The sequence below is a fragment of the Heterodontus francisci genome, chromosome 38, assembly GCF_036365525.1.
Source record: "Heterodontus francisci isolate sHetFra1 chromosome 38, sHetFra1.hap1, whole genome shotgun sequence".
In the NCBI taxonomy this organism is placed as follows: Eukaryota; Metazoa; Chordata; class Chondrichthyes; order Heterodontiformes; family Heterodontidae; genus Heterodontus; species Heterodontus francisci.
In genome coordinates this window covers 25,736,101-25,760,848 of record NC_090408.1, presented here as the reverse complement: position 1 = coordinate 25,760,848, position 24,748 = coordinate 25,736,101, and the positions used below count along the sequence as shown (strand labels likewise).

The following is a 24,748-nucleotide window of genomic DNA, read 5'->3' as shown; positions in this document are numbered from 1 at the left end:
GCAGTGGTCCGCTATAAAATAAATTTATTATTAAAATCCAAGTGAAGAGACATTTCGGTTGGCTAATTTGAGTTTGTGTAGTTGAGAATAAATGCAACATTGTAGCTTCCCAGTTTACTGTCATCACAAACATAATGGCTTTTAAATGCCTATCACTCTGAGTGGGAAATTATTGCAGTATAAAATAGTTGTCTATTTTTGATACTTCTAAAGACCTGTATCCGGAGTGACTTCCACACAACATGATTTATATAACATAAGTAAAATAACTTATATCCCGGCACAAAAGAATCGTATATTTTGTGAACTATCTGCATAGGTCGAAAAAATTTGCATCTATTTAGTGCCTTTCATGACCACTGGATGTCTTAAAGTGCTTTGCAGCCAATGAAGTGTAGTCACTGTTTGAGTGTAGGAAACACAGCAGCCAATTTGTGCACAGCAAGCTCCCACAAACAGCAATATGGTAATGACCAGATAATCTGCTTTTGTGATGTTAATTGAGGGATAGATGTTCACCAGGACTCCAGCAATAACTCACCTGCTGTTCTTCAAAATCAGTGCTGTGGGATCTTTAACATCCACTGTGAAGGATGACGGGGCTTTGATTCAACATCTCATCCAAAAAATAGCACCTCTGACCATGCATCACTCCTTCAGTACTGCACTGGAGTGTCAGCCTTGATTTTTGTGGTCAAGTCTTACTCCAGAACCCACAACCTTCTGACTCAGAGGCAAGTGTGCTACCACACGAGCCACCAATTGGTAGATCCAACACCTTTCCCAAAGACGTCAATGAAGAGCATTGTCAAGTGATGAACCATGTAGCACCTCACGTCACTGAGTTCCCTTTCTGAGCCATGTTACTGGGAGAAGATCCAAGCAAATGCCAAGCACTTACTACAGGAAGTGAGGGAGCATCAGAGAGAGAGAGACAGCATGTTATCCCCAGGCAGCACTTGTTCATGTGCTAGCAGTTGGTTCAGAGGCTGATAGCTGGAGGCCCAGGAGCAGGCTGCCAACCTGACATCCTGGCTGCCGGGAGGCCTTAGAATGGAGATTTTAAAAATGCATGTTAAATGCTTGTCCATTAATTGCACTAACTGAAATGTCAAGGTTTAAATCTGTAAACATGGTTTGCTGTAAGAGCCTCTAATTAATCTACATTCTAAAAGTGTTCACAGTATGTCTGGATTTTGCTGTTGTTCATGATTATCATAAACATAAACAAAGCTAAAATAAAAAACACCAAAGAATCGTTCGACAAGCTTCAATCTGGTTTCCCCCTCCATCTCCAAGATATCATAGAAATTGTGAAAAAATCAGGACAGAATACCATGTTAGGAAACCAGAGGAACATATCAAGTCAATGTGAACAAATATAATTCATAATGATGTGTAAAACAGGGGAGTTGTTGTTTGTTCCAAACTATAGTCTAGAAATTATTGTTAATGTTATTGGTAGATCAACACTAAGCATATATGTCTAACATTCCTTTGTCCATTATTTTAATGGAAGGATTAATGAGTTTATTAGCTATGAGGAGAGGTTGGATAAACTCGGATTGTTTTCACTGGAATGACGGAGGTGGAGGTGTGACATGATAGAGGTTTACAAAGTTATGAGCGACATGGACAGAGTGGATAGTCAGAAGCTTTTTCCCAAGGTGGAAGAGTCAGTTACTAGGGGACATAGGTTTAAGGTGAGAGGGGCAAAGTTTAGAGGGGATGTGCGAGGCAAGTTCTTTACACAGAGGGTGGTGAGTGCCTGGAACTTGCTGCCGGGGGAGGTGGTGGAAACAGGTACAATAATGACGTTTAAGAGGCATCTTGACAAATACATGAATAGGATGGGAATAGAGGGATATGTTCCCCGGAAATGCAGAAGGTTTTAGTTTAGGCAGGCATCAAGATCGGCGCAGGCTTGGAGGGCCGAATGGCCTGTTCCTGTGCTGTACTGTTCTTTGTTCTTAAAATAAATGGGTGAATGTCTGTTTTATAATTGGGGCAAAGGAGCATCTTAGGAACCTGATAAACGTTGGTGATCAAGAGTGATCTTCAGGCTTAAATGTGTCAACTTACTTTTATATAACAATCAATAGTGCTGTTAAAGTCCTGTATAGAAATGTAGAAATAACCTGTCAGCAGTTAGTCTTATGAGTATAAGGTAGTGTCACCAGACCGCAATTTGTTTTTACCCATTTTAAATCATCTTTCTGTTCTCCATCTACCTGCAGTGGAACTTTCCCCTACTCATGTTTGCGTGGAAGATAGTTCCAGCTCTTTGCTGTGGAAACACAGTCGTCATCAAACCAGCAGAGCAAACACCACTGACTGCCCTCTACATGGGAGCCCTCATCAAAGAGGTGTGTTCCGTTTATCTCAATATCTTTTTGACTTTCAATAATCACATAAGCGTCTCTGTTCATTTCCCAGTTTATTCTGGTGGTTTTCTTTTTACTGAACTTGTTTCATCTAACCCTTTTGTCACAGGTTGGGTTTCCTCCAGGAGTGGTCAATATTGTGCCTGGATTTGGTGTGACGGCTGGTGCAGCAATAGCCTCTCACATGGACATCAACAAAATCGCATTTACTGGATCAAATGAGGTGCATGTCTTTACAAAAATACCATAAAAATCAGTGTATCGGTTGCATTGGCATCGAAGTGACACCCAGGATTTTGTGCTGAGTTGCTAAGTAGCAAATGGTGTATAAATTTATAAAGAATCTGCTTTTATGTATTTCTGTCATGTCCTCAGGATGTTCTGAAGCATTTCACAGCCAATGAATTACTTTTAAAGTGTAGTCGTTGTTTAGTAGCCAATTTGCGCACAGCAAGATCCCAAAAACATGCAGTGAGATAAAGGATCAGTTAATCTCTTTTTGTGGTGATGGTTGGTTGAGGGATGAAGGTTGGCTTGGGCACCAGAAAGCACCCTGTCCTTCTCCACATACTGCCATGGGATGTTTTACATCAGTCTCAACAGGCAGACAGGGCTTTGGTTTAACAACCCGTCTGCGATAGAGCACATTTATCAATGCAGCACTTCCAATGTAATGCACTGAATATGTCAGAATAGATCACCTGGTGCAGGGGCTTAAAGCCATATCCCTCTGACTTGGAAATGAGCTAGGAACTGGCCCAAGCTGATACTTAATCAAAGAAAAAGTAATAATTTTCTCAAAAGCCTCGATAATTATTCTCCCAGAGTTGGTAATGGCAGTGTCCAGGAGGTTAGTCTTTCATTCCAGGAGACTCCTGGGTAATCCTGGAGCGTTGGCAACCCAAATGCCAATGGTATTTATGCAGTGAATGAATCCAGCTTCTTCAAGCGAAAAAGCCTCCAGCGCTTTAAAACTTTCCGCCCACTCACTGAACGAATAAAGGGAGGATCCCAGATTGCTGGTGCCAGTTCCCAACTCCCACTGTTGCAGGGAATATTCCCAATTGCACAGCTGCAGGAAGTGCAATGGGACGCAGGGCAGTTTGAAAGTGTGCCTGCCACATCAGGAGCTCAGAGTCAGCACCACTGATCTGGGATCATCACAGAAAGATCAGCACACGTAAGATATACTACAAATCTTTCTGTTGTTTCTTATGGGGAGGATTACATTTATGTTGTGTCGACTGCACATGACAGAGTCATAGAGTTATACAGCACCGCAGAAACAGGCCCTTCGGCCCATCGTGTCCGTGCCAGCCATCAAGCACCTAACTATTCTAATCCCATTTTCCAGCACTTGGCCCATAGCCTTATATGATATGGAGTTTCAAGTGCTCATTTAAATACTTCTTAAATGTTATGAGGGTTCCTGCCTCTACCACCACTTCAGGCCGTGTGTTCCAGATTCCAACCACCCTCTGGGTGAAAATTTTTTCCTCAAATCCCCTCTAAACCTCCTGCCCCTTACCTTAAATCTATGCCCCCTGGTTATTGGCCAATCTGCTAAAGGAAAAAGTTTCTTCCTATCTAACCTATCAATGCCCCTCATAATTTTGCATACCTCAATCAGGTCCCCCCTCAGCCTTCTCTGCTCTAAGGAAAACAACCCTAGCCTTTTCAATCTCTCTTCATAGCTGAAATGCTCCAGCCCAGGCAGCATCCTGGTGAATCTCCTCTGCATCCTGTCCAGTGCAATCACATCCTTCCTATAGTGTGGTGACCAGAACTGTACACAGTACTCCAGCTGTGGCCTAACTAGTGTTTCATACAGTTCCATCATAACCTCCCTGCTCTTATATTCTATGCCTCGGCTAATAAAGGCAAGTATTCCATATGCCTTCCTAACCACTTTATCTACCTGTGCTGCTGCCTTCAGTGATCTATGGACAAGTACAACAAGATCCCTCTGATTGAAGTTCTGTTGTGTTGATTTTCAGGCTACGAATTACTAAAGGCCTGACATTCCTTATTTTTAAGCAAAAATGGACAATGCCATTTTTCATCAGAATTAATGAATTCATGGCAGTATTTGGGTCAGAAATGTCATTCCTAGAAATGATATCTCATTAGCATTGACTAAAAGCGAGTGGCTCATCACGATGCACCTGAAATAATCCTTTATTACTGCTCAAGCAGGTAAAAAGCCATTTAACCAGTGTTAATAGTTACTAGAATTGCAGTACTGTAAGGCAGATACAAGACCAACCTTACCATTCCATGCTCGGACAGATCAGTGGGCAGCATAAAAAATGCCCTCCATCAGTGGCATGCACGAAGTGGCACCGACGACAATTCTTTAACCTCTCAAAGCACTAGAATAACTAGTGCTGATGCAGGTGTGTCAATGTTAGTGACGGGCACAAATCGCAGACTTTCTGCATCCTGTGTAGCTCAACAGAAAGCTATGCAGCTTTCCACCAGAGCTACCCCCTCAACTTGCGGCGCACTTAGTAATCAGGCTGATAGGCAACTAGCACAGAGAGGGTTACCACACACAAGGAGCAATGCACATTGAACATGTACATCAGTAATACTGCAAAATGTCACAAAATAGATTTGCTTTCGATCTCATGCAATCTGTTCTTCAGTCATTGTCCCAGAAAAGAAAGCATCATTTGCAAAAGATAATTGGATGTCTGGAAGGTTGACGTGGCATAACAACTGAGGGCAGTGATGATCTTCACTGTCAGTGGTAATGTATTGCAGTTGGTTGATTGTCCTTGTAGGACTTGTCAATTCAGGTACCATACCTGACGTACAGCTCTCTGGTGAGTTTGAGCTTCCTCGTCCACAGTGCCCAGGTAACCGACTGTGTTGCAGTAGATTTGATGAGCTTGTGCATCCATTGTACCTTTTGCATACCTACCCTTCCCTTTCCTCATGCTCCCAGCAATATAGGCGCTAACAGACACTACACAGATGTTGTCAGACAAAAACTGCTTTGTATTTTTGTGCTGATACTTGCATTACTTCATTGAAATTACAAATGCCAGGTCTGACCTGGAATGAAATGCTGACTTTTTGAATTTGTCTGTGCAGCTGAGGAATACTGAATGAGTTCATACTTAATGATCTCTGACAAGGCCTCAACAAGATACAGGCATCTTATTCTCTTTTTTTTCTCATGATCGCTTATACACTTTTGGACAGCGAGAGAATCACGGAACATGGAAGAACAGCCCACTACTGTTTTCACACTAACATCACTTATTTTACTCAAGTTGATATTTAGCAAAAACGGGCAAATTGCCTGGGTGCATGAAATGCTGCTTGTCATGGCAGCATGGGGATGGCCTGCCTTTGATGTGCTGAGTCAGCCTGCCAGCAAGGGACCACTGGCATGTGAGACAGGGTCTTTCAAGGAATCTTGTAGTCATTCTCCAAATTACCAGGTTTAAACACAGCACTTGTTTGTTTTTAATTTCATGGGATGTGAGCGTCGCTGGCTAGGCCAGCATTTATTGCCCCTCCCTAATTGCTCTTGAGAAGGTGGTGGTGAGCTGCCTTCTTGAACCGCTGCAGTCCATGTGGTGTAGGTACACCCACAGTGCTGCTGGAAGAGAGTTCCAGGTATTTGACCCAGCAACAGTGAAGCAACAGCAAGACAGAACAGACCAAAGTCAGGATGTTGTGTGAAAAAAAATTCCAGACATTCACTGCCCTCTGAGAGAAGAAATTCCTTTGCATCTCAGTTTTAAATGAGTGTCAACATATTCTGTAACTATGTCCCCTAGTTCTAGATTCCTCCACTAGTGGAAATATCTTCTCAACATCTACCCTATTAAGCCCCCTCAATCTTGTACATTTCAATAAGATCACCCTTCATTCTTCTAAACTCTGATGAATAAAGGTCTAACCTGTTTAGCCATCCTTGATAAGTCAACCCCTTCATCCCAGGAATCAGCCAAGTGAATCTCTTTTGAACTGCCTCCAATGCTTGTGTATCCTTTCTTAAATACAGGGACCAAAACTGTACGCAGTACTCCAGGTGTGGCCTCACCAACAGTTGTAACAAGACTTCCCTATTTTATAACTCCAACCCCCTAGCAATAAAGGCCAAAATTCCACTTACTGTCTTAATTACTTGCTGCACCAGCATGCTAACTTTTTGTGTTTCATGCACAAGAACACCCAGATTCCTCTGTGCTGCACTTTTTTGGAGTCTCTCTCCATTTAAATAATAGTCTGCCTTTTGATTCTTCCTACCACACTTTTCTACGTTAAACTCCATCTGCCAAGTTTTTGCCCACTCACTCAACTTGTCTATATCCCCTTGCAGATTCCTTATGTCCTCATCACAACATGCCCTCCCACCCATCAGCAAATTTGGATATATTACACTCTGCCCCCTCCTCCAAGTCATTAATATAGACAGTAAATAATTGAGGGCCGAGGACTGATCCTTGTGACACTCCACTAGTTACGTCTTTCCAACCTGAAAAAGACCCATTAATCCGACTCTCTATCTTCTGTGAGTTAACCAGTCCTCAATCCATGCTAATACATTACCCCCAATACCGTGAGCTCCTATCTTGTGCAATAATCTTTTATGTGGCACCTTATTGAATGCTTTCTGGAAATCCAAATACACTACATCTACCGGTTCCCCTTTATCAACTCCGCTTGTTATATCCTCAAAGAACTCTAGCAAATTTGTCAAACATGATTTCCCTTTCATGTTGTCTCTGTTTGATTGTGTTAAGCTTTTCTAAATATCCTGCTATTTCTTCCTTAATAATGGACTCTAGCATTTTCCCAACAACTGATGTTAGGCTGCCTGGCCTATAGTTTCCTGCTTTTTGTCTCCCTCGCTTCTTGAACAGGGGCGTCACATTAGCGGTTATCCAATCTGCTGGTACCCTCCCAGAATCCAGTGAGTTCTGGAATATTTTGACCAATACCTCTACTATCTCTGCAGCCACTTCCTTTAAAACCCTTGGATGTAGGCCATCAGGTCCTGTTGACTTGTCTGCCTTTAGTCCCATTAATTTGTCAAATACTTTGTCCCTCGTGATAGAGACTGTAACAAGATCTTTCCTCCCATTAGCTCCTTGCTTGTCTAATATCTGAGGGATGTTTATAGTGTCCTCCACCGTGAAGACCGATGCAAAATATTGGTTTAAATTATCTGCCATTTCCCTGTTCCCCATTAACAATTTTCCAGTCGCATCCTCCAAGGGTCCCCCACACACTTTACCTACTCTTTTTATATACCCGCAGAAGCTCTCGCAGTTTGTTTTCATATTTCTTGCCAATTTACTTTCATAATCAATTTCTCCCTCTTTATTAGCTTTTTAGTCATCCGCTGCTGGTTCCTAAAAAAAATTCCCAATCCTCTGGCCTACCACTAGTTTTTGTCGCTTTGTATGCCTTAGTTTTTGATTGGATACTCTCCTTGACCGCCTTTGTTAACCACGATCGTTCTCATCGAGTCCTTCTTTTTGACCGGGATAAATTTTTGCAGAGTGTTTGAAATATCTGCTTAAATGTCTGCCACTGCTCATCCGCAGACCTTCCCCTTAGTCTATTTTCCTAGCCCATTTTAGACAACTCTTTCTTCATACCTCTGTAATTGTCCTTGTTTAAGTTGAGGACACTGGTTTGAGACCCGAGTTGTTCGCCCTCAAACTGAATTTGAAATTCTACCATGTTGTGATCGCTACCCCCTAGAAGGTCCTTAACTACGATATCTCTTATTAATCCTACCTCATTACACATTACTAGATCTAAAATAGCCTGTACCCGGGTAGGTTCTGCAGCATATTGTTCTAAGTAACAATCCCTGATGCACTCTACAAATTCGTCTTCCATGTTACCTCTGCCAATCTGATTTGTCCAGTTAATATGCAGATTAAAATAACCCATGACAATTGTAGCGCCCTTCTTACATGCCTCCATTATTTCCTGATTTATACTTTGTCCTACAGTGAAGCAACTCTTCGGGGGTCTATAGACGACTCCCACCCATGACTTCTTCCCCTTACTATTCCTTATTTCCACCCAAACTGATTTCACATTATGATCTATTGCACCTATATCACTACTCACCACTGCACTGATACCTTCCTTTATTAACAAAACTACCCCACCTCCTTTTCCTTTTTGCCTATTTTTCCGGAACGTCGAATACAGGTAGAGGTTGTGGGTTTGGACGGTGCTGTCAAAGGGGACGTGGTGAGTTGCTGCTGTGCATCTTGCGTATGGTACACACTACTGCCACTGTGCGCCAGTGGTGGAGGGAGTGAATAGTTAAGGTTGTGAACTGGGTGCCAATCAAGCAGTAAAACTTGTATCTAGTGGTTATAGAACCCCAAGCAATGATATAAAACCCAGGAGAAAAGAGGGGGAGTTTAAAAGACACAGAAAACAAAGATTCAGACACAAACCTTCGGGGACATTTTCACCTTCAGAACTCTGCATGCATGTAGCAAAAGGTTCACATCAGGACTTCAGATGGGCAGCACCTCTTCACCATTTCTGCCTCTTTATTTTAATGGGGCGGGGAGGAAGTGTCACATGCCTCTGTGCTCCCAATGTGGAGCTTTGTACACTCCGAACTCTGAAGAAAAATTTACCTCACAGAGCTGAGGGTTTAGATTTGCTACAGACATTAAAAGTTTTGGGCAGGAATCAAATACTTTACAGTAACAGTAGCTTCATGTTGAATTTCTTTTTAAAAAATCGCTCTGACGCTAAAGGAGTTGTGACATTTTATACATTTGAAGAAAAATGTGACCAATCTTCATTTTCATTTTCAATAACAACTTGCCTTTAATGTAGTCCATGTTTAAAGACTCTTCACGAAGGCGAAAACTGACAGCAAGCAGTTGTAGAGTTAGGGGATTGAAATACTAGTCATCCTTAATATGGTCAGAAAGGTGGGCCCTCAGGAGGCTTTTACAGGTGTAGAGACAGGGAGGAAGTTCATGGAGAGAGTTCCAGAGTCTCAGACCCAGATGGCTGAAGGCTATTCCACTGATGCTAGAATGGGAGGTGTAGGTGATGCAAAGGAGGTCAGAGACATAAGATCAGAAGTAGTATTCCCAAGTAGGACTAGAGGAGATTGCGCAGCATAATGCAGAGTCATAATAGGGTGACATCTTTGGAGAGATTTATAAATAGAATGGAAATTTTGAATTCAATTCGGTGGTGGTTGGGGAGCAAATGGAGGTTGGGATAAACAGGGATGAGGTGGAATTGGGGCTTAGCGTAGGATATGATTCAGGCCACAGATCTTTGGGTAAGTTGGAGTTTATGTAGGGTGGAACAGCCTGCACAAAGAATGTAGCAGTCAGAGGAATATAATAACCTTTGTCATAAAATCTAATGCAAACTATTCTGGGTGCCTGAGGAGATGGGACACTGGATCAGAAGGTCTGTCTGAACCGTGCTACTTAGACACAGTACTATGGTATTGATTTATTACCTGCAGTACAGGCAGCATGTCCACAAAACAACAGGTTGCTCTATAAAAGGCAAAATCAAATGACCTAATCACTCCACAAGTAATGAGTTTGACAGATTTCTTTTTTTTTTTACTATCAGTGTTTTAAAAGCGAGATTCAAACTGTTTCATGACTAGTATTTCAAAGTTGTAAATGTACTGGAGCTGGCCTCTTCAGCCAAGAAGATTTCTGTTGCAATTCTAGAAAGTTCTGTTTTCATTAACTATTGGGCACGTTCTAAGTTATATTGTGTGGCTTGCATCAATTTTAGTTTTTGTTCATTACCTGTGCATTTAAAAGTCTCATGATTCTAGAAATGAGAAGGAAAATTATTGAAAATCTAAAGCTCCTTCTCATGGAGCCAAACAAAAACCAGATGCGCACTGTGACGTTCAGCCATTATAAACTGTGTCCTTTTTAGGTTCTGATTTCCTGTTATGATCCATGTATCTAAAAGCAGCTGTGTCGCACAGAGGTTAACATTTGGTTTGATATGAATACCACAAAACAGGACATCTATTTTCCAATAAAATGTTCACCACAAGCCCTAGCATAATAAAAAGGTCTGCCTGCTAACAGCAGTGATCTGCTGCCTTATTGAAAAGCTGCAGGGCTGTCCTCCAAAATATCTGCTCGAGTGTGTTTCTTTTGCGTCTTTTAGTAATTAATTTCTTATGACCATCGAATTTCCAGTAAGTAAGGTTTCCTTTTCTGGAATTCTCTTCCTGCGATTACTGGAACAATTGTGTCCACTTTTTTATTAATGGCCGCTCATTATATATTTTTGCTCATTAGTTTAGTTTCTTCTGGGAAGCAGTTAAAGCTCCAAAAGATACAGCCAGATGCTGTGATGTAGGGCAGAGTAAAAGCAGGAGCTAGATGGGCTGAATGCCCTGCTTCATCTATACCTATCTTTGTGATATTTACGATCTTCGTGAAGTAGTCCTGTCAGACACTGATATAAACACATCACATTGTTATATGGAAACAGCTGGAGGGAGGTTTCAGTGGAATTGTAAAAGTTCCATTTAGGTGCAATTTATGCTGTGGGGTCTGACGTTGAAAAGAGTGTTGTAACAGTTTCTTTATGTCTGTTGCTAGCCAACAGCTATAACCCCTTACACTTGGTGGTTCCACCCTTAGCCCTTTTTTACTCTTGCTCTCACTGACCTCAAGTAGAACTCTCAGGTCTCCTCCATTGCTGAAACTGCCCGTAAGCAATTCATTTTTTGTTTTCCCTTCAACAATTTTTAACAGTCAGTAAAAGTGAGGCTCGTTCTCTCCTTCAACCTTCAGGCTTAGTTAAAACTGGAGTTTGAAATCATCTTTTTACTATTTCCCAGTTTACCTTATGTTCTGTCTTACCTTTTTCAACTCGAATGGTGTCCTGCATTATGGCCCTTTGGCTTTCACTTTGGATAACCAATAAAAGTAAAATCACATTTTCTAAACTGAATAACTAAGTGGATTCCTTCACTCATAAACTGCCGTATGCTTTCTAGAGCAACAACCCAATAATACAATTTGCTCCCAATTAGAAGCTTTTTATTCGACAAATGTGATGATTCAATAATGCACTTTAAATGTAGCGACTAATTGAATGCAATGCATTTTTATTTTGAAAACCTCAATAATTCCAATGATGATGATATGTTCTGTGAGGGGGAGAAACATGTGCGAGCATTACTGCATTGGAATGGTGTCTTAACTATTCCAATACACTCCTGATCGGGCGCCCACATTCTACCCTCTGCAAACTTGAGGTCATCCAAGACTCTCTTGTCTGTGTCCTAACTTGCACTAAGTCCTGTTCACACATCACCACCATGTTCGCTGACCTACATTGGCTCGGTTAAGAAATGCCTCAATTTTAAACTTCTCATCCTCACTTTCAAATCCCTCCATGGCCTCCCCCCCCCCCCCCCCCCCACCCCCATCTCTGTAATCTTCTCCAGCTGCACAAATATCTGCATGCCTCTAATTCTGGCCTCTTGAGCATTCCCGATTTTAATTGTTCGAATGTTGATGGCCTTGCCTTCAGCTGCTAAGGTTCTAAGCTCTGGAATTCCCCCACAAAACCTCTCTGCCTCACTACCTCTTTTACCTCCTTTAAGATTCTCCTTAAAACCTACCTCTTTGACCAAGCTTTTGTTCATCTGTCCTGGTATCTCCTAATGTGGCCTGGTGCCAAATTTTGCTTTATAGTGCTCCTGTGAAGCACCATGGGATGTTTTATTATGTTAAAAGCGCTATGTTGTTATATATGCAAGTACTAAAAAGGTCATGTGATTGGGGCGCACCAGCAGACAGCTGACATTGTCCATATAAAATGATCGATAAAGGGGACCTCTCATATAATGCATTCATATGAAGTAGTGGGTTGTATAATGTCCTCTGTTAACTCAAACTGTACCATGGCGTCACACGCCGACATCAAGGATGGGAAATTTTAATTATGAGGAAAGAACTAAGACGCTTGGACTATTGTCACTGATGCAGAGAAGGTTAAGAGGAGATTTTAAAATTATAAAGGATTTTTACACAGTAAGTAAGGAAAGACAATACTTCCAGTTGGGGATTCAATGACGTGGGGTTATCAATTTAAAATTGTCACTATATGAGGGAGAGGATAAATTATGATTTTACACAGGGTCTAATTGGAACATGGAATGCTTTTCCATAGGGAGTAGTGGAGGCAGAGCCCACTGAATCTTTTAAGGGATAATTCGATATGGAGAGAGATCAGGACAGTGAGTTTAGTTGTGAATTGCTCTAGCGAAGAACAAGCACAGACACAGTGAGCCGAATGGCCGCCTTCAGTACTGCAAATGTTTGCTGTTCTACGTTTTCTGGTCTTCGTGTTGTATCCTTGTCGGCTGCAACGAACCAGCTGCATGGTTTCAAGTCAAGATGCAGCATTTACTCCCATTGACTTTACTAGGTTTCAGATCATTAAATGTTTAAATGGAAAACGGCTGTGTTCGATGTCATGTTCCAACATACCTCGCCAGCTGCAATGCTTACATTTCATTGCAATAAAGTAAATTCTGCTTTTCATTTTTTTTAAATTAACCTTGCCAACAAAGGAAAAATGGACTGAGGGGGCAGAGGTTGTCAGTAGGCACCAGGATAAATGTTCCGTAGCATTACTAGTGGTGGGGGACCCTGCAGGTAACCAATGGGGGTTAGGAGTTGGCCTGAAATCCACTGGGTCTGATTTACCAACCAGTAATTTTCTCCACGCCACTGACATACTCATTGAATAATTTTGGGCGCTAAGTTAGAAGGGGCAGTGAATAGAATAAATGGGAGCAGAAAGTTGCAAGGGGACATGGACAGATAAAATAAATGGGCAAAAGTATGGTAAATGGAGTTCAATGTGGGCAAGGGTGAGATCATCCACCTTGGGCATAAAAACGTTACATTCTGATTATTTTTTAAATGAGTATTGCTGAAAATAGAAACATGTTGCCGAAGCTTTTAGTCTTGCACTCATCAGGACAATCTGCAAGAATAACCAATGTAAGGTAAAACAACAACTTATACTGCATGAGAAGAGAGTGCTGATTGAGTTCACTTGCCAACCAATCAGCACTCTCTTATGCAGTATAAGTTGTTGTTTTCTCTTATATTGGCTATTCTTGCGGATTGTCCTGATGAGCAGAAGACGAAAAGATTTGACAAGGTGTCTCTATTTTCAGCAATACTCAAGTTCTGTACTACTAAACGACTGTTGTTAAAATGGTGAAAAACTCAGAACTGTACAGAAGCAAAGAGATTTGGGAGTCCAAGTATACAATCATGTAAAGCCAGGAGACAGGTACAAAAATAAATTTAAAAGGCTAATGGAAAGTTGGTCTTCATCTCAAGACATCTGGAATACAAAAGGAAGGATGCAATGCTTCAGTTGTATCAAGCCTGTTCAGACCCATCTGGAGCACTGCATTCGTTCATTTTTGGGCACCGCGCCTCGGGTAGGTTATATCGGCATTGGAGGGGATTCAGTGCAGATTCAATGGAATAATACTTGGATGTAGAGGGTTAAACTATGTGGACAGGTTGCATAAGCTTGGCTTGTATTTCCTTGCACACAGGAGAGTGAGGGGTGACCTGATCAAGGTGTTCAAAATGGTAAAAGGATTTGATAAGGTAGATACAGAAAAATTATTTTCTCTGGTTAGAGGATCAAGAACAAAAGGATATAATTGTAAAATTAGAGCAAGGGTGTTTAGGAGTGAAATCAGGGAACACTTTTTTTACATAGCCAAAGAAATTTGGAACTCGGTCCCCCAAAAGACTGTGGATGCTACGACAAATGGAATTTTCAAAATTGAGATAGATAGTGTTCCAGTTAAACCAGGCAAAGGCTGAGGGAACCCCTCGACCCACGACCAGGTGAGAAAGGGGTCTAGGTGTTTCCTCTCAGCCTTTGCCTGGTTTAACTGGAACAGGGTTTAATTTTTAAAACATCATGTTTTTAGCTCCCCCTTCAGTGAATCCTTGTTCACTGCTCTCCAATTGTAAGGCAAAGAAATCAACCAAACAGGTTTTCTTAGATTTAAACAAGAAAGGTGGAAGTTTATTAACCTTAAAATTCTAATTTACCACGCTAACATGCATATGTGATAAACACGCACGCAGATAGAGACAGAAAAGGAGTAAGAATAGGGGGGGAAATGTTTGAAGCAATAGCTGGGGTTCATTTACTGTCCTTTGATTTCAATGTCGAGTCTTTGATTGCAGTTAAATTTTGCTGTTTCGTTGGGACCCAGTGGACGCTTTCAAACTTGTTTCGATGTAGGAGTCTTCTGTCTTGAGATTTAAGTGGTTTCAGTGGATCTGGAAATTCATGAGAGAGTGAGAGAGAGACAGAGAGAGCGCCAGGCAGGAAAAAGGCTCGTTCTTCAAGTTCAGTTGCAGTCTGACCCAAACCGTTCTGTGAACAGTTCAAAACCAAACCTGGGCCAGCAGGTTAATCATGTGACTAGTTGTTAACAAATTCCCCTGCGTTTTTGTGGATTCCTTTCATCTTTGTAGACACCTGCAGTGTTGGTGGTGGTGGGGTGGGGGTGGGGGAGAGGGGGGGGTGGTGGCGGCGGTGAGAATGGAATGCTGGCTTGTTCCACATTCAGTGTGTGGTGATCAAAATCCATTTGGGTTAATTGGATCAGAGAGTCATTCTATTGTCCCTGCAGGCAACTGTCTCTTAGTATGCAAATTTTTCTAGCCACTGCTGATCTCTTTAAACAATGCATCTCTTCAGTCCAGCAACAGTTTAAAATTAATGTTTTCATATGATAAAATTAATATGCCTCATTCTTGACAGGTGGGGTCTTCATGACAATAGACTTTTGGCAGATAAGGATATCAAAACATATGGAGCAAAGGTGGGAAAATGGAGTTGAGATGCAGATCAACCACGCCTAGTTGAATGGCGTAGCAGGTCTGAGGGGCTGAATGCCACCCCCCCCCCCCCACCCCCCCACCCATCTACACTCCTGTTCCTAATGTTGCTACGTCTCTCCATTGATTTCCTGAATGCAATGATGCAGCTCATCGTTTTGAGATGAACAGATCAGAAAACCCACACCCTAGCTTGCTCAAACAAGCTTGTTAAAGGTTCAGATATGCAGAAAAGTGTTCTTTTTTCCAACTTACAAACAATTCTGCTGCTTTTTAGTCCATGGAATTGTTTTTGCTGAGAGCTCTTTGCACTTTCGGAATATTTTCTGGAGAATGCTTCCCTTCATTGTTCTTGGTTGCTGCTGGCATCTAAATTGAGTCATACAAAGTGAAGAACATGAACAAGCTTTTCCTGTATCTGCAGACTGTTCAAAATAGGGGATTGGGCAGGGGATACATATTGGAAAAGTGGGCTAGTCTAACCCTCTGTGCTGCAGATGCAAGTGAGCTAGATCAATGCACAGGCTCAACACGATCTTCTCCATTATTGAAAAATGCAGATATGGATAAACACCAAAGGTGTAGATAGAAGGCTTATCATAAAGGGAAATCTTGTACCACCTCTGTGAGGTAAGTCAGCTGCCAACCCATTTGAGGCACTACCACCTCATCTCCACCAGGCACGGGGGCTGAAAAGTCAACCCTCGGTAGCTTCCTAATATTAAGGATCAACACAAATATACTGAGGTGAGAACCTCCTACAATTTAGACGAATGCAAGTTGGTGAGATTGGTTAGGCTGAAAACTGAGGGAAGGGTGAATTCCCCAGACAGGGAATTTCCAAGAAGAAGGGATTTCTCCAGTTCAGCCTAAGCAGGAAGGAAAAGTAGCTAGGTACAGATGTGGTAGTGATAAAAATTCCCCACAAAGAGAGCTAATGGGAGGAGAGATTGGTGAGACAGCAAGCTGGGCTAAGAGTCTGTTGGCCTGGTAGAAAACTAGTGGGAGGGAGGAAATCAACATTCAGGAAGCTGGTGGGAGGAAGATTGACTAAATAGAGAGCTATAACAGGAGAGATTAGACAGGGTAGAACTGGCAGAAGGAAGAAATCGGCCAAATAGGAATGTAGTGGCAGGAGAGAGGAGAGATTTTTCCAAGGAGATGTGGGTAAGAGGGGGATTGGTCAGGCAGGAGGGGCAAGGAGTGAGAGGGAGACCTGGGGAAATGTAAAGTATATTGTCAAATACAGCCTTAAAAATTAAGTTTGCTAAGAAAAACTAATCCCCTAACATATGCTAAAGATAATTGTACCTGAACAAAGGCTGAAAACCAGAACATGTTTGCTGATTTTCCCAATATGCAATATTATACCTTATGATGGAGTTTTAATGAAAGCTTGAAATATTTGCTGAAATATAACAGGATAGATAAAGAGATGAAAACCCTGAGAGGTTTTAAAAGTCACAATCTTGAAGTAAAAGCATTTGACAAATATCTCATTTGAGTGCAAAGAAATGCACCACTGATTTGATGAGTCGCTTCGACTTACGGCTTTGTGCCAAGGTCACCATGTTCTGGACATCAACCTTTGAGCCACGTTAAAGTAAAAAGCCCGACCAGCTCCTCTGCTTCCTATGCCCTTGAATGTTGTGTGTTGAGCAGAGTCTCTTGTTAGTCATGGGTTCAGCCTTGCACCAGGACCTGAATGTCAAATCTAGGCTGATGCTTCAGTGTAGCACTGAGGGGTTGCTGCACTGTCAAAGATGCTGCCTTTCAGCTGAAATTGGGGCCCAATCTGGCTGCTCCAGAACATGAAAAAGATCCCCCGGCACTATTCAAAAGAGCACAAGAGAGTTCTCCCAGAGTCTCAGCCAACATTTAACTATTGACCAAAATCACCAAAACAGATTGACTGGTGATTTCTCCTATTTGCTGTTTGAGAGCTTACTATGAGCAAATTGACTGCCGCGTTTGCGTATAAAACATGACAGCATTTCAAAAGTAATTAATTGGCCAGTTAGCGCATCCTGAAGATATGAAAAGTGTTATATCAAAGCAAATTATTTCTTTCCATTTATTCACATATCAGTTTTCAAACGAACCCTGTTACTATCACAACTTTCAAATGGATGTTTCATTAAATCATACAGTAGAAAATCAGAAAATACTAGAAATTCCTGTTGGAAGCTATTTTGATGGAAATGGATTATTCAACATGAAAAGAACCCATGGAATTATTTCTGATTAACTGAGATTGCTCATTGCTATTTGTTACCAACTAATGGAGAGAGAGAGAGGATTAATATGCGAGTCGCTCTCTTTTTTTTAAAACTATTTCCCCCCGCCCCAAGATGGAGCACTCCTTCTGACTTTCTATCCCAAGATTGGCCTTTAACAAGTAGGCAACTTCAGATGCCAGTTGGACCTCAGATTAAAAAAATTATGGAGGATGTTTAATTAATATTGTGCAAAATATTAAATAAAATAATTCTCTGAATTTGAAATAATGAATGATGCAGTTCTGTTTCTGAAAGATTTCAAGAATGTCCTGTTGAATATCTAAAGTCAAAAGAGGGGAAAGCTATTTCCTGTCTCAAGCCTTTAAATGCCAGAACTCAGCTCTTTTTTCTTTGGTTACTTCATCCAAAAGTGTCAATTAAAAGTAGAATCAGCCCACAATAATTTCCCCAAAGCATTCTTCTGAAGTTTTACATAGTCAGTAATGATTTCCCATGATTTTTTTTAAACTACAAGGAATGACTAACATTTTCAAACATCCTTTTGACCAAAGCTCACATTGTACTGATCATACCATGTTGTGATTACAAAATTAAGGAGTTTTTCCTCAAGCCAAAAAGCAACAGGAAGCAAACAATAACTTAGAGCTTTGACAAATCTTCTGAAGAAAAAAAGTATAATACTCCCATTTCTTGACTCTTATTAGTCAGGAAGTTGCACTCTTTCAGATTCCAGTAAACTCCTCTGTGATAGAAATTGATTCTCTCATCCTCCAGATCCTCCTAAAGTCTAGGATACGAAAGACATTAAACTCATCCCATCAAATCCTTTTTAACATCGTTCAACTGATGATTGATCAACTATGATTTACTTGTAAAATTACTTTGCTTGCACAAAAATATTGTGCTTTTGTATGTATAGCTGACTATTGAGTTTTGAATTTGGGGAAATTATTCAGTGAAAACTAGGGGGAACCGTTGCTATTTGTTTAGATTTCATAGACCACTTGAATGAAGAAAAAGTATCTGGTTACTCTAATTCTTTATTGTAGGATTGACCTAATCTATGTATTTCTCATCAATGGAAAACAAAATTGATAGAAGTTCCTTATTATTTGCAAAATCAGTGACTGAAAAGGGGAACGCATAAAGAAAGGAAAGAATATATTATGAAGCACCTTTCCCAACATCCCAAAGCGTGGTACAGCCATTGAAGCACTTTTTTGAAGTGTGGTCACTGTTGTAAGGTAGAAAACTGCACTAAACTTGATGCACAACAAGATCCCACAAAGACTGATGCCGATGCAGCACATGATGCCATGCGCCTAATGAGGCTGATTACAGGACCATGGCAAATTGGTCCACTGGCCTCATTTGATTATTACTGGCGAGTTGCAGGCGCCAATCATGTTTCCTGGGGCAGCTTGGCGCTCCTGGGAGGAATAAAGATCAATCGGTATGGAGCCTGCTGACATGGTGAGCTGAGTCCAGAGGAGGAAAAGTGGGGTTTGGGGTAGGGGGAGACAATTGAGGTTGGGGGAGGAGCGGTTGGGGCAGTGAGGGGTTGAGCCATGACCAGCAGCAACCGGTGGACTTAATGAAGGTAAAAAAAAAAATTGACTTAACTTTCAGGAGGCAGGTTCAGTTGGTTTGGCTGCCAAACGCCTGAGAATACTGATCGCAGAATACACAGCGCTAAAGAATTTTGTAAATGGGGGCTGCAAATAGGATTTAGAGCCCCTATTTGCATATGCAAAATACTTTACACTCATTACAGGCAGAAGCCCCAGACGTCTCTGGAGGGGCTTTTACCAATATGGCAGGGGACACATTTCCGGCGCGGAATGTACTCGCCCCCCCCCATATTGGATGCTTAGGTGCTCATTTTATGCTTGTAAAACGGGTGTAGCTCCAACACATTTCAAGGCTAAGATCTTTTACGTCCACCTGAGAGAGCAGACAGGACCGAAGTTTACCATCTCATCCAAAAGATGGCACCTCCGACTGTGCAGCCCTCCCTGTTGCACTGAAGTGCTAGATTATGGGCTGAAGTCTGTGGAGTGGCGCTTAAATCCACAATTTTCTTTTGGAAGCGAGAGTGCTACTACTGAGCCAAGGGTGACACCTCACAATATTCCAGAGATCAGAGGTAATGAGTAATCGTGGTACAGCATGATCTGTGCTGGATCACAATGACAGAAAACACAGTGAGCATTCTTGGAAAGATTGCTATTCAGTATTTCCGTGTGATGTCTCTTTATGTTCTTTGTGCTTTGCACGACCAATAACCAAACAAGTCAAGGTTGCCGATGTCTTTGTGATTTTCTATTTGTGCTGGTGAAATTGATTCACCCTGATTATGGGAGACCTGTTAGGCAGTATAACTGGGACATAAAGACAGTTAATTGTGCCATTTGGTGGGCTCTATTTATCTATTCTCCTCTTGCTGGCAAAGTCTAATGTCATTCTGTTCAGCTGGTAAAGAAATCTGTTCCTAATCTGATTGAAATCTGAAAGGACTGCTTGATGTATGCTATTACTTTCATAGCAGCTAGCTAGATGCAGGAGGAGTGTCAAAGTAAATACAAGCAAAACAAGAACCAAACCCCACCCTCCCAATTTTCTGAGTTAACAGCTGCATTAACTACAAACCCTATTATTCACTCGGCAGGGTTTCCGATTTGCCTCTAGTGTGCTCTCCGCCATTCCCTGATTTATTTAAAATAGGAAGAGCATTAAAGACTTTGAGTACTCTCAGAATAAGACATGTGAATGTGCTGCTGCTACAATGTGGATGATATCCCCTCTCTCACAAGCCTGTAACACTCTTGATATGTTACAACTGTTTGGTCATATGTAAACAGCTGCTCCTAAAACATGCTGCTTGGCTGTGCTACATTTACTCTGTGGAATCTGTTTTAGTCCTAACTGGTAGAATGTTTCTGAACATTATTTAAAAGGCACTTTCCTCAGATCTATGATTTAGCACTTTTCCTTATTTGGACTTCAGTCCGAGGCTGTTCCGAGATTTAGATATATTAAAGTTTATATTCTGTATTTACCATTAGGTTGGAAAATTAATCCAGGAAGCAGCTGGGAAGAGTAATCTGAAGAGAGTAACACTGGAGCTGGGAGGAAAGAGCCCAAACATTATTTTTGCAGATGCCGATTGTAAGTGTAACATAAAATGTTAACTATCATATGTATCAAGAACACAGACACGCACACACAGAGACACACACACCACAGAACTCTCAATTTTGGTAGGGTGTAAAGTTGATGCTAGTGATTGCCCACCCATTATACAGCCCATCCATTGACTTTAATGGATAGGAAAATCCAGTGTATAATGGTCGGCTGATCCACTTGCCCCTGCCTTACGGCCCCACTGAAGTTGAAATCTCCACTCACTGAGATCCGATAGCTGAGTGAGGTTTGAGAATTCACTGCAGTTGCACTTGCTGGAATGGCATAGGACAGTGAGTGAAGTGATGAATAAGGTGTCATTGCCCAACTCAGCCCACTCAAACTGTTGCCTTCCAGTTGGAAGAGGATATATGGTAGCAAGTGTGGTCAAAGAAGTGTAAACTCAAAAACGACTGACTAGATGAACATATTTAATTTTTATTTGTTCATGGGATGTGAGCGTCGCTGGCAAGGCCAGCATTTGTTGCCCATCCCTAATTGCCCTTGAGAAGGAGAAGTTAGAATGGAAGAATTTCATTATTTTCGCCAGCCATGCATTTAAATCTGGTTTGACTCTAACAGTGGAGATGTTCCTTTAATACTTTGGGGATTATAGTCGTATTTTGATACCGACCTTGGTATCTACAGGGCCACAGCTGTTGGTGTTGTAAATAAAAAGTTCCACTGTGCTTAAACATGTTTTTTTCAATTCTTTATAATATTTAGATTAGAAACGAGTGGTTCATCATTTTCTGTAAACATTTGATGAGAAACTTTTGATACTTTGAAATGTATTGCCCAACAGTTACTGGCACTTCCTGATACAGAAGAGGTAATATCTAACTTCTCATGTGCTGTGTTGTTGGCTTATTCTTACAGTGGACTATGCTGTGGAACAGGCTCATCAGGGAGTGTTCTTCAACCAAGGCCAGTGCTGCACAGCAGGATCACGGATCTATGTAGAGGAGCCAATCTATGATGAGTTTGTCAGGAAGAGTGCAGAACGTGCACAAAGGAGAACAGTAGGAAACCCTTTTGATCCTGCCACTGAGCAAGGCCCACAAGTAAGATTTTCTCAAGCAAAACAAACAAAAAAATGGTTATGTCAACATTCATCCACTTTTTAAAATAGAGTAAATTTTTGTACCATGCTTTATCTCAGTCTCTTCGAAACTCTGGACATAGGCCAGTGTGTCAGAATCAATCAAAACACAATGTTGATGTTGCATCATCAAACACAAACATCAAACATAATATGCACCTGAATATTAATTTTAGTGAACTATACAGGTTCTACCATCTAATTCCAGAGGTAGAGTGGCTTTAGATTTTTGCCTCACATTATATGGTTGGGTTTCTTACATTACAATGTAAGGTTGGGTTTGTTGTGATACATGATAGTTCTTTACAGTACTATACATTATTGATTTATTTTAGGGTACATATAAGATTTGTTTTGCGGTATGGTATAGGTTGGGTTATTCTGCAGAACATTATACTGATGGGTATTTTACAGTATGATATAAGGTTGGGTCTTTGACATAACTTTTTTTTCAGTATATTATAAGGTTGCATTTGTTGTGGTACAGTGCTACATACTATGCTTTTTGTCTGTGGTGATGGACCCCTGCTATAATAGATTTCATTTGTCTTCAGATTGACAAACTGCAATGTGATAAAGTCCTTGATCTTGTACTAAGTGGCATAGCTGAAGGAGCAAAACTTGAATGTGGCGGCAAATCCCTGGGGAAAAAAGGATTCTTCATTGAACCAACTGTATTTTCAAATGTCACAGATGACATGCGGATAGCGAAGGAAGAGGTACTGGATTCAACTCCAATTACTTCCAGTTTGAATGAGTTAGATTATATCACTCAATGAAACACTTTAGAATGCTATATTGCTGCCAATTTTTATTTTGTTTCTGAGCACTTTATTCATTTTTTTCAGATTTTTGGCCCAGTCCAACCAATTATTAAGTTTAAAACAATGGAAGAGGTCGTGGAAAGGGCCAATAACTCTCAGTTTGGCCTGGTGGCTGCAGTCTTCACCAAGGATATTGATAAAGCATTAACAGTTTCTGCTGCTATGCAGGCTGGGACAGTCTGGTAAGGAAGAACACCTTGTACAAACAGTCCTCAATAATGTGATATTGAGACAAGCCTGACCAGGATTCCAGCACTTGTCTGAATTATCATTAGAGGAAAATGACCATTGATTTCAAGACAAAATCAATGCCCTTTCCTATCAGGCCAGCAGAACACAACTTGTGTGGATTTCTCAGTAATTTGGTTTGGAGACTCTGAAATGTGGTGGCGTCAGCCACTCAACTGACCCAATGGTATAAAAACGCATAAATCTTGCAGGGCTCTGCTCATGGCAGAGAACCTCACTCAACAGGGGCACGGACTGAAAATCTGAGCTGCACTCCCATTGAGCAATGGTTCCACATTGGGAGTAGAACCTTGCAAAATGTATAATTATATCACATTAACACATTCACATATGGTCATGTGTTATGGGTTTTACTACAGACTTCCATAGACACTAACATTGTATTTGCCTTTGAAAGCAAAGAAAAATTGATCCTGGTAACTTTCTCCAAAAGTAGCATTACCAATATACTCTGACCAATTTTGTAGGATCATATAGCACAGAAATAGGCCATTCAGCCCATCATGCCTATCTTGGCTCTTTCATTGAGTTATCCAATGAGTCCCACTTCCCTGCTCCTTTCACATAGCCCAGCAAATATTTCCCTGTCAAATACTTATCCAATTTCCCTTTTAAAACTTACTATTGAATCTGAATCCACCACCCTTTCAGACAGTGCATTCTAGATCATACATAACTCGATGTGTTAAAAAAATATAAATTTCCTTCCTGGTTGTTTTGCCAATTATCTTAAATCTGAGTCCTCCTCCAGCCAGTGGAAAGAGTTTCTCCCTATCTACTCAATCAAACCCCTTTATAATCTTGAACAACTCTATTAAATCTCCTCTTACCCGTCTGTGTTCTAAGGAAAACAATCCCAGCTTCTCTAGTCTCTCCACATAACTGAAATCTCTCATCCCTGGTACCATTCTAATAAATCTCCTCTGCATCCTCTCCAAAGCCTTGACATCATTCCTGAATTATGGCGCCTAGAATTGGACACCATACTCCAGCTGAGGCCTAAACCATGATTTGTAAAGGTTTTCCATAACCTCCTTGCTTTTGTACTCAATGCCTCTATTTATAAAGCCAAGGATCCTGCATGTTTTTTTTTTAACAGCCTTAACAACTTATCCTGCCACATTCGAAACACTGTGGATGTGAACCCCCAGGTCCCTCTGTTCCTGCACCACCTTTAAAATTGTACCATTTAATTTATATTGTATCTATTCATTCTTCTTTCCAAACTGTATCACTTTGCACTCCTCTGCATTAAATTTCATCTGCCATGTGTCAGCCCATTTCAACAGTCTGTCAATGTCCTCCTGACGTCTGTTACTATCTTCCTATCACATTGTTTATTCCAGCAGTGTATCCAGTTATCTACTGAAACCGAGTATGGCGAATAGATGCTGAACAATGAACTCAAGCTGTCCAAATCAGTTGGTGTGTTTTTACGTAACTCACTGCTTATGAAACTTGCCAACCCATCTCACTCTCCAGGCTGTTGCTGGCACAAGGCATTGCTCAGCCTCTTGCCTCAGATGGTTTCCAGCCTGCTTCACAGGGACTGGTTTAGTGAGCTCATTCTGTTATTACAGTCGACCTTCTGGGAGGAGAGACTGTTTATTGAAACAAAACATATCAAAAGTCAGACGCTGATCCCTGAGGGATATTGAACATCTTAGATTCTATCTTTTGTTTTATTCAAGATTCGCAAACTCTTGAGATATATATTATCATAAACAAACAGCATGTTCTCATGAGTTGGAGCACACAATGGAGATTTCTTTTTATGATTTGCAAGCTTTTCTTCCCCTCAGTGTTGTTGAAATGTGATTACGTCAGTCTGTTATCTTGGGCTTTTATCTGTAGTGAA

At 41.2% G+C, this 24,748-nt stretch overlaps 1 protein-coding gene across 1 annotated transcript in view; it reads left to right on the top strand.

Annotated features, from left to right (window-relative positions):
• aldh1a2 (aldehyde dehydrogenase 1 family, member A2) overlaps nt 1-24,748 on the top strand; it is a 74,989-nt gene that overhangs the window by 41,890 nt on the left and 8,351 nt on the right. Inside the window, exons 6-11 of the mRNA XM_068017894.1 lie at nt 2,238-2,366; nt 2,494-2,607; nt 20,598-20,700; nt 21,595-21,779; nt 22,372-22,536; nt 22,666-22,823. Of these exons, the coding sequence (XP_067873995.1) occupies nt 2,238-2,366; nt 2,494-2,607; nt 20,598-20,700; nt 21,595-21,779; nt 22,372-22,536; nt 22,666-22,823 (854 nt within the window). The remainder of the gene's footprint in view (nt 1-2,237; nt 2,367-2,493; nt 2,608-20,597; nt 20,701-21,594; nt 21,780-22,371; nt 22,537-22,665; nt 22,824-24,748) is intronic.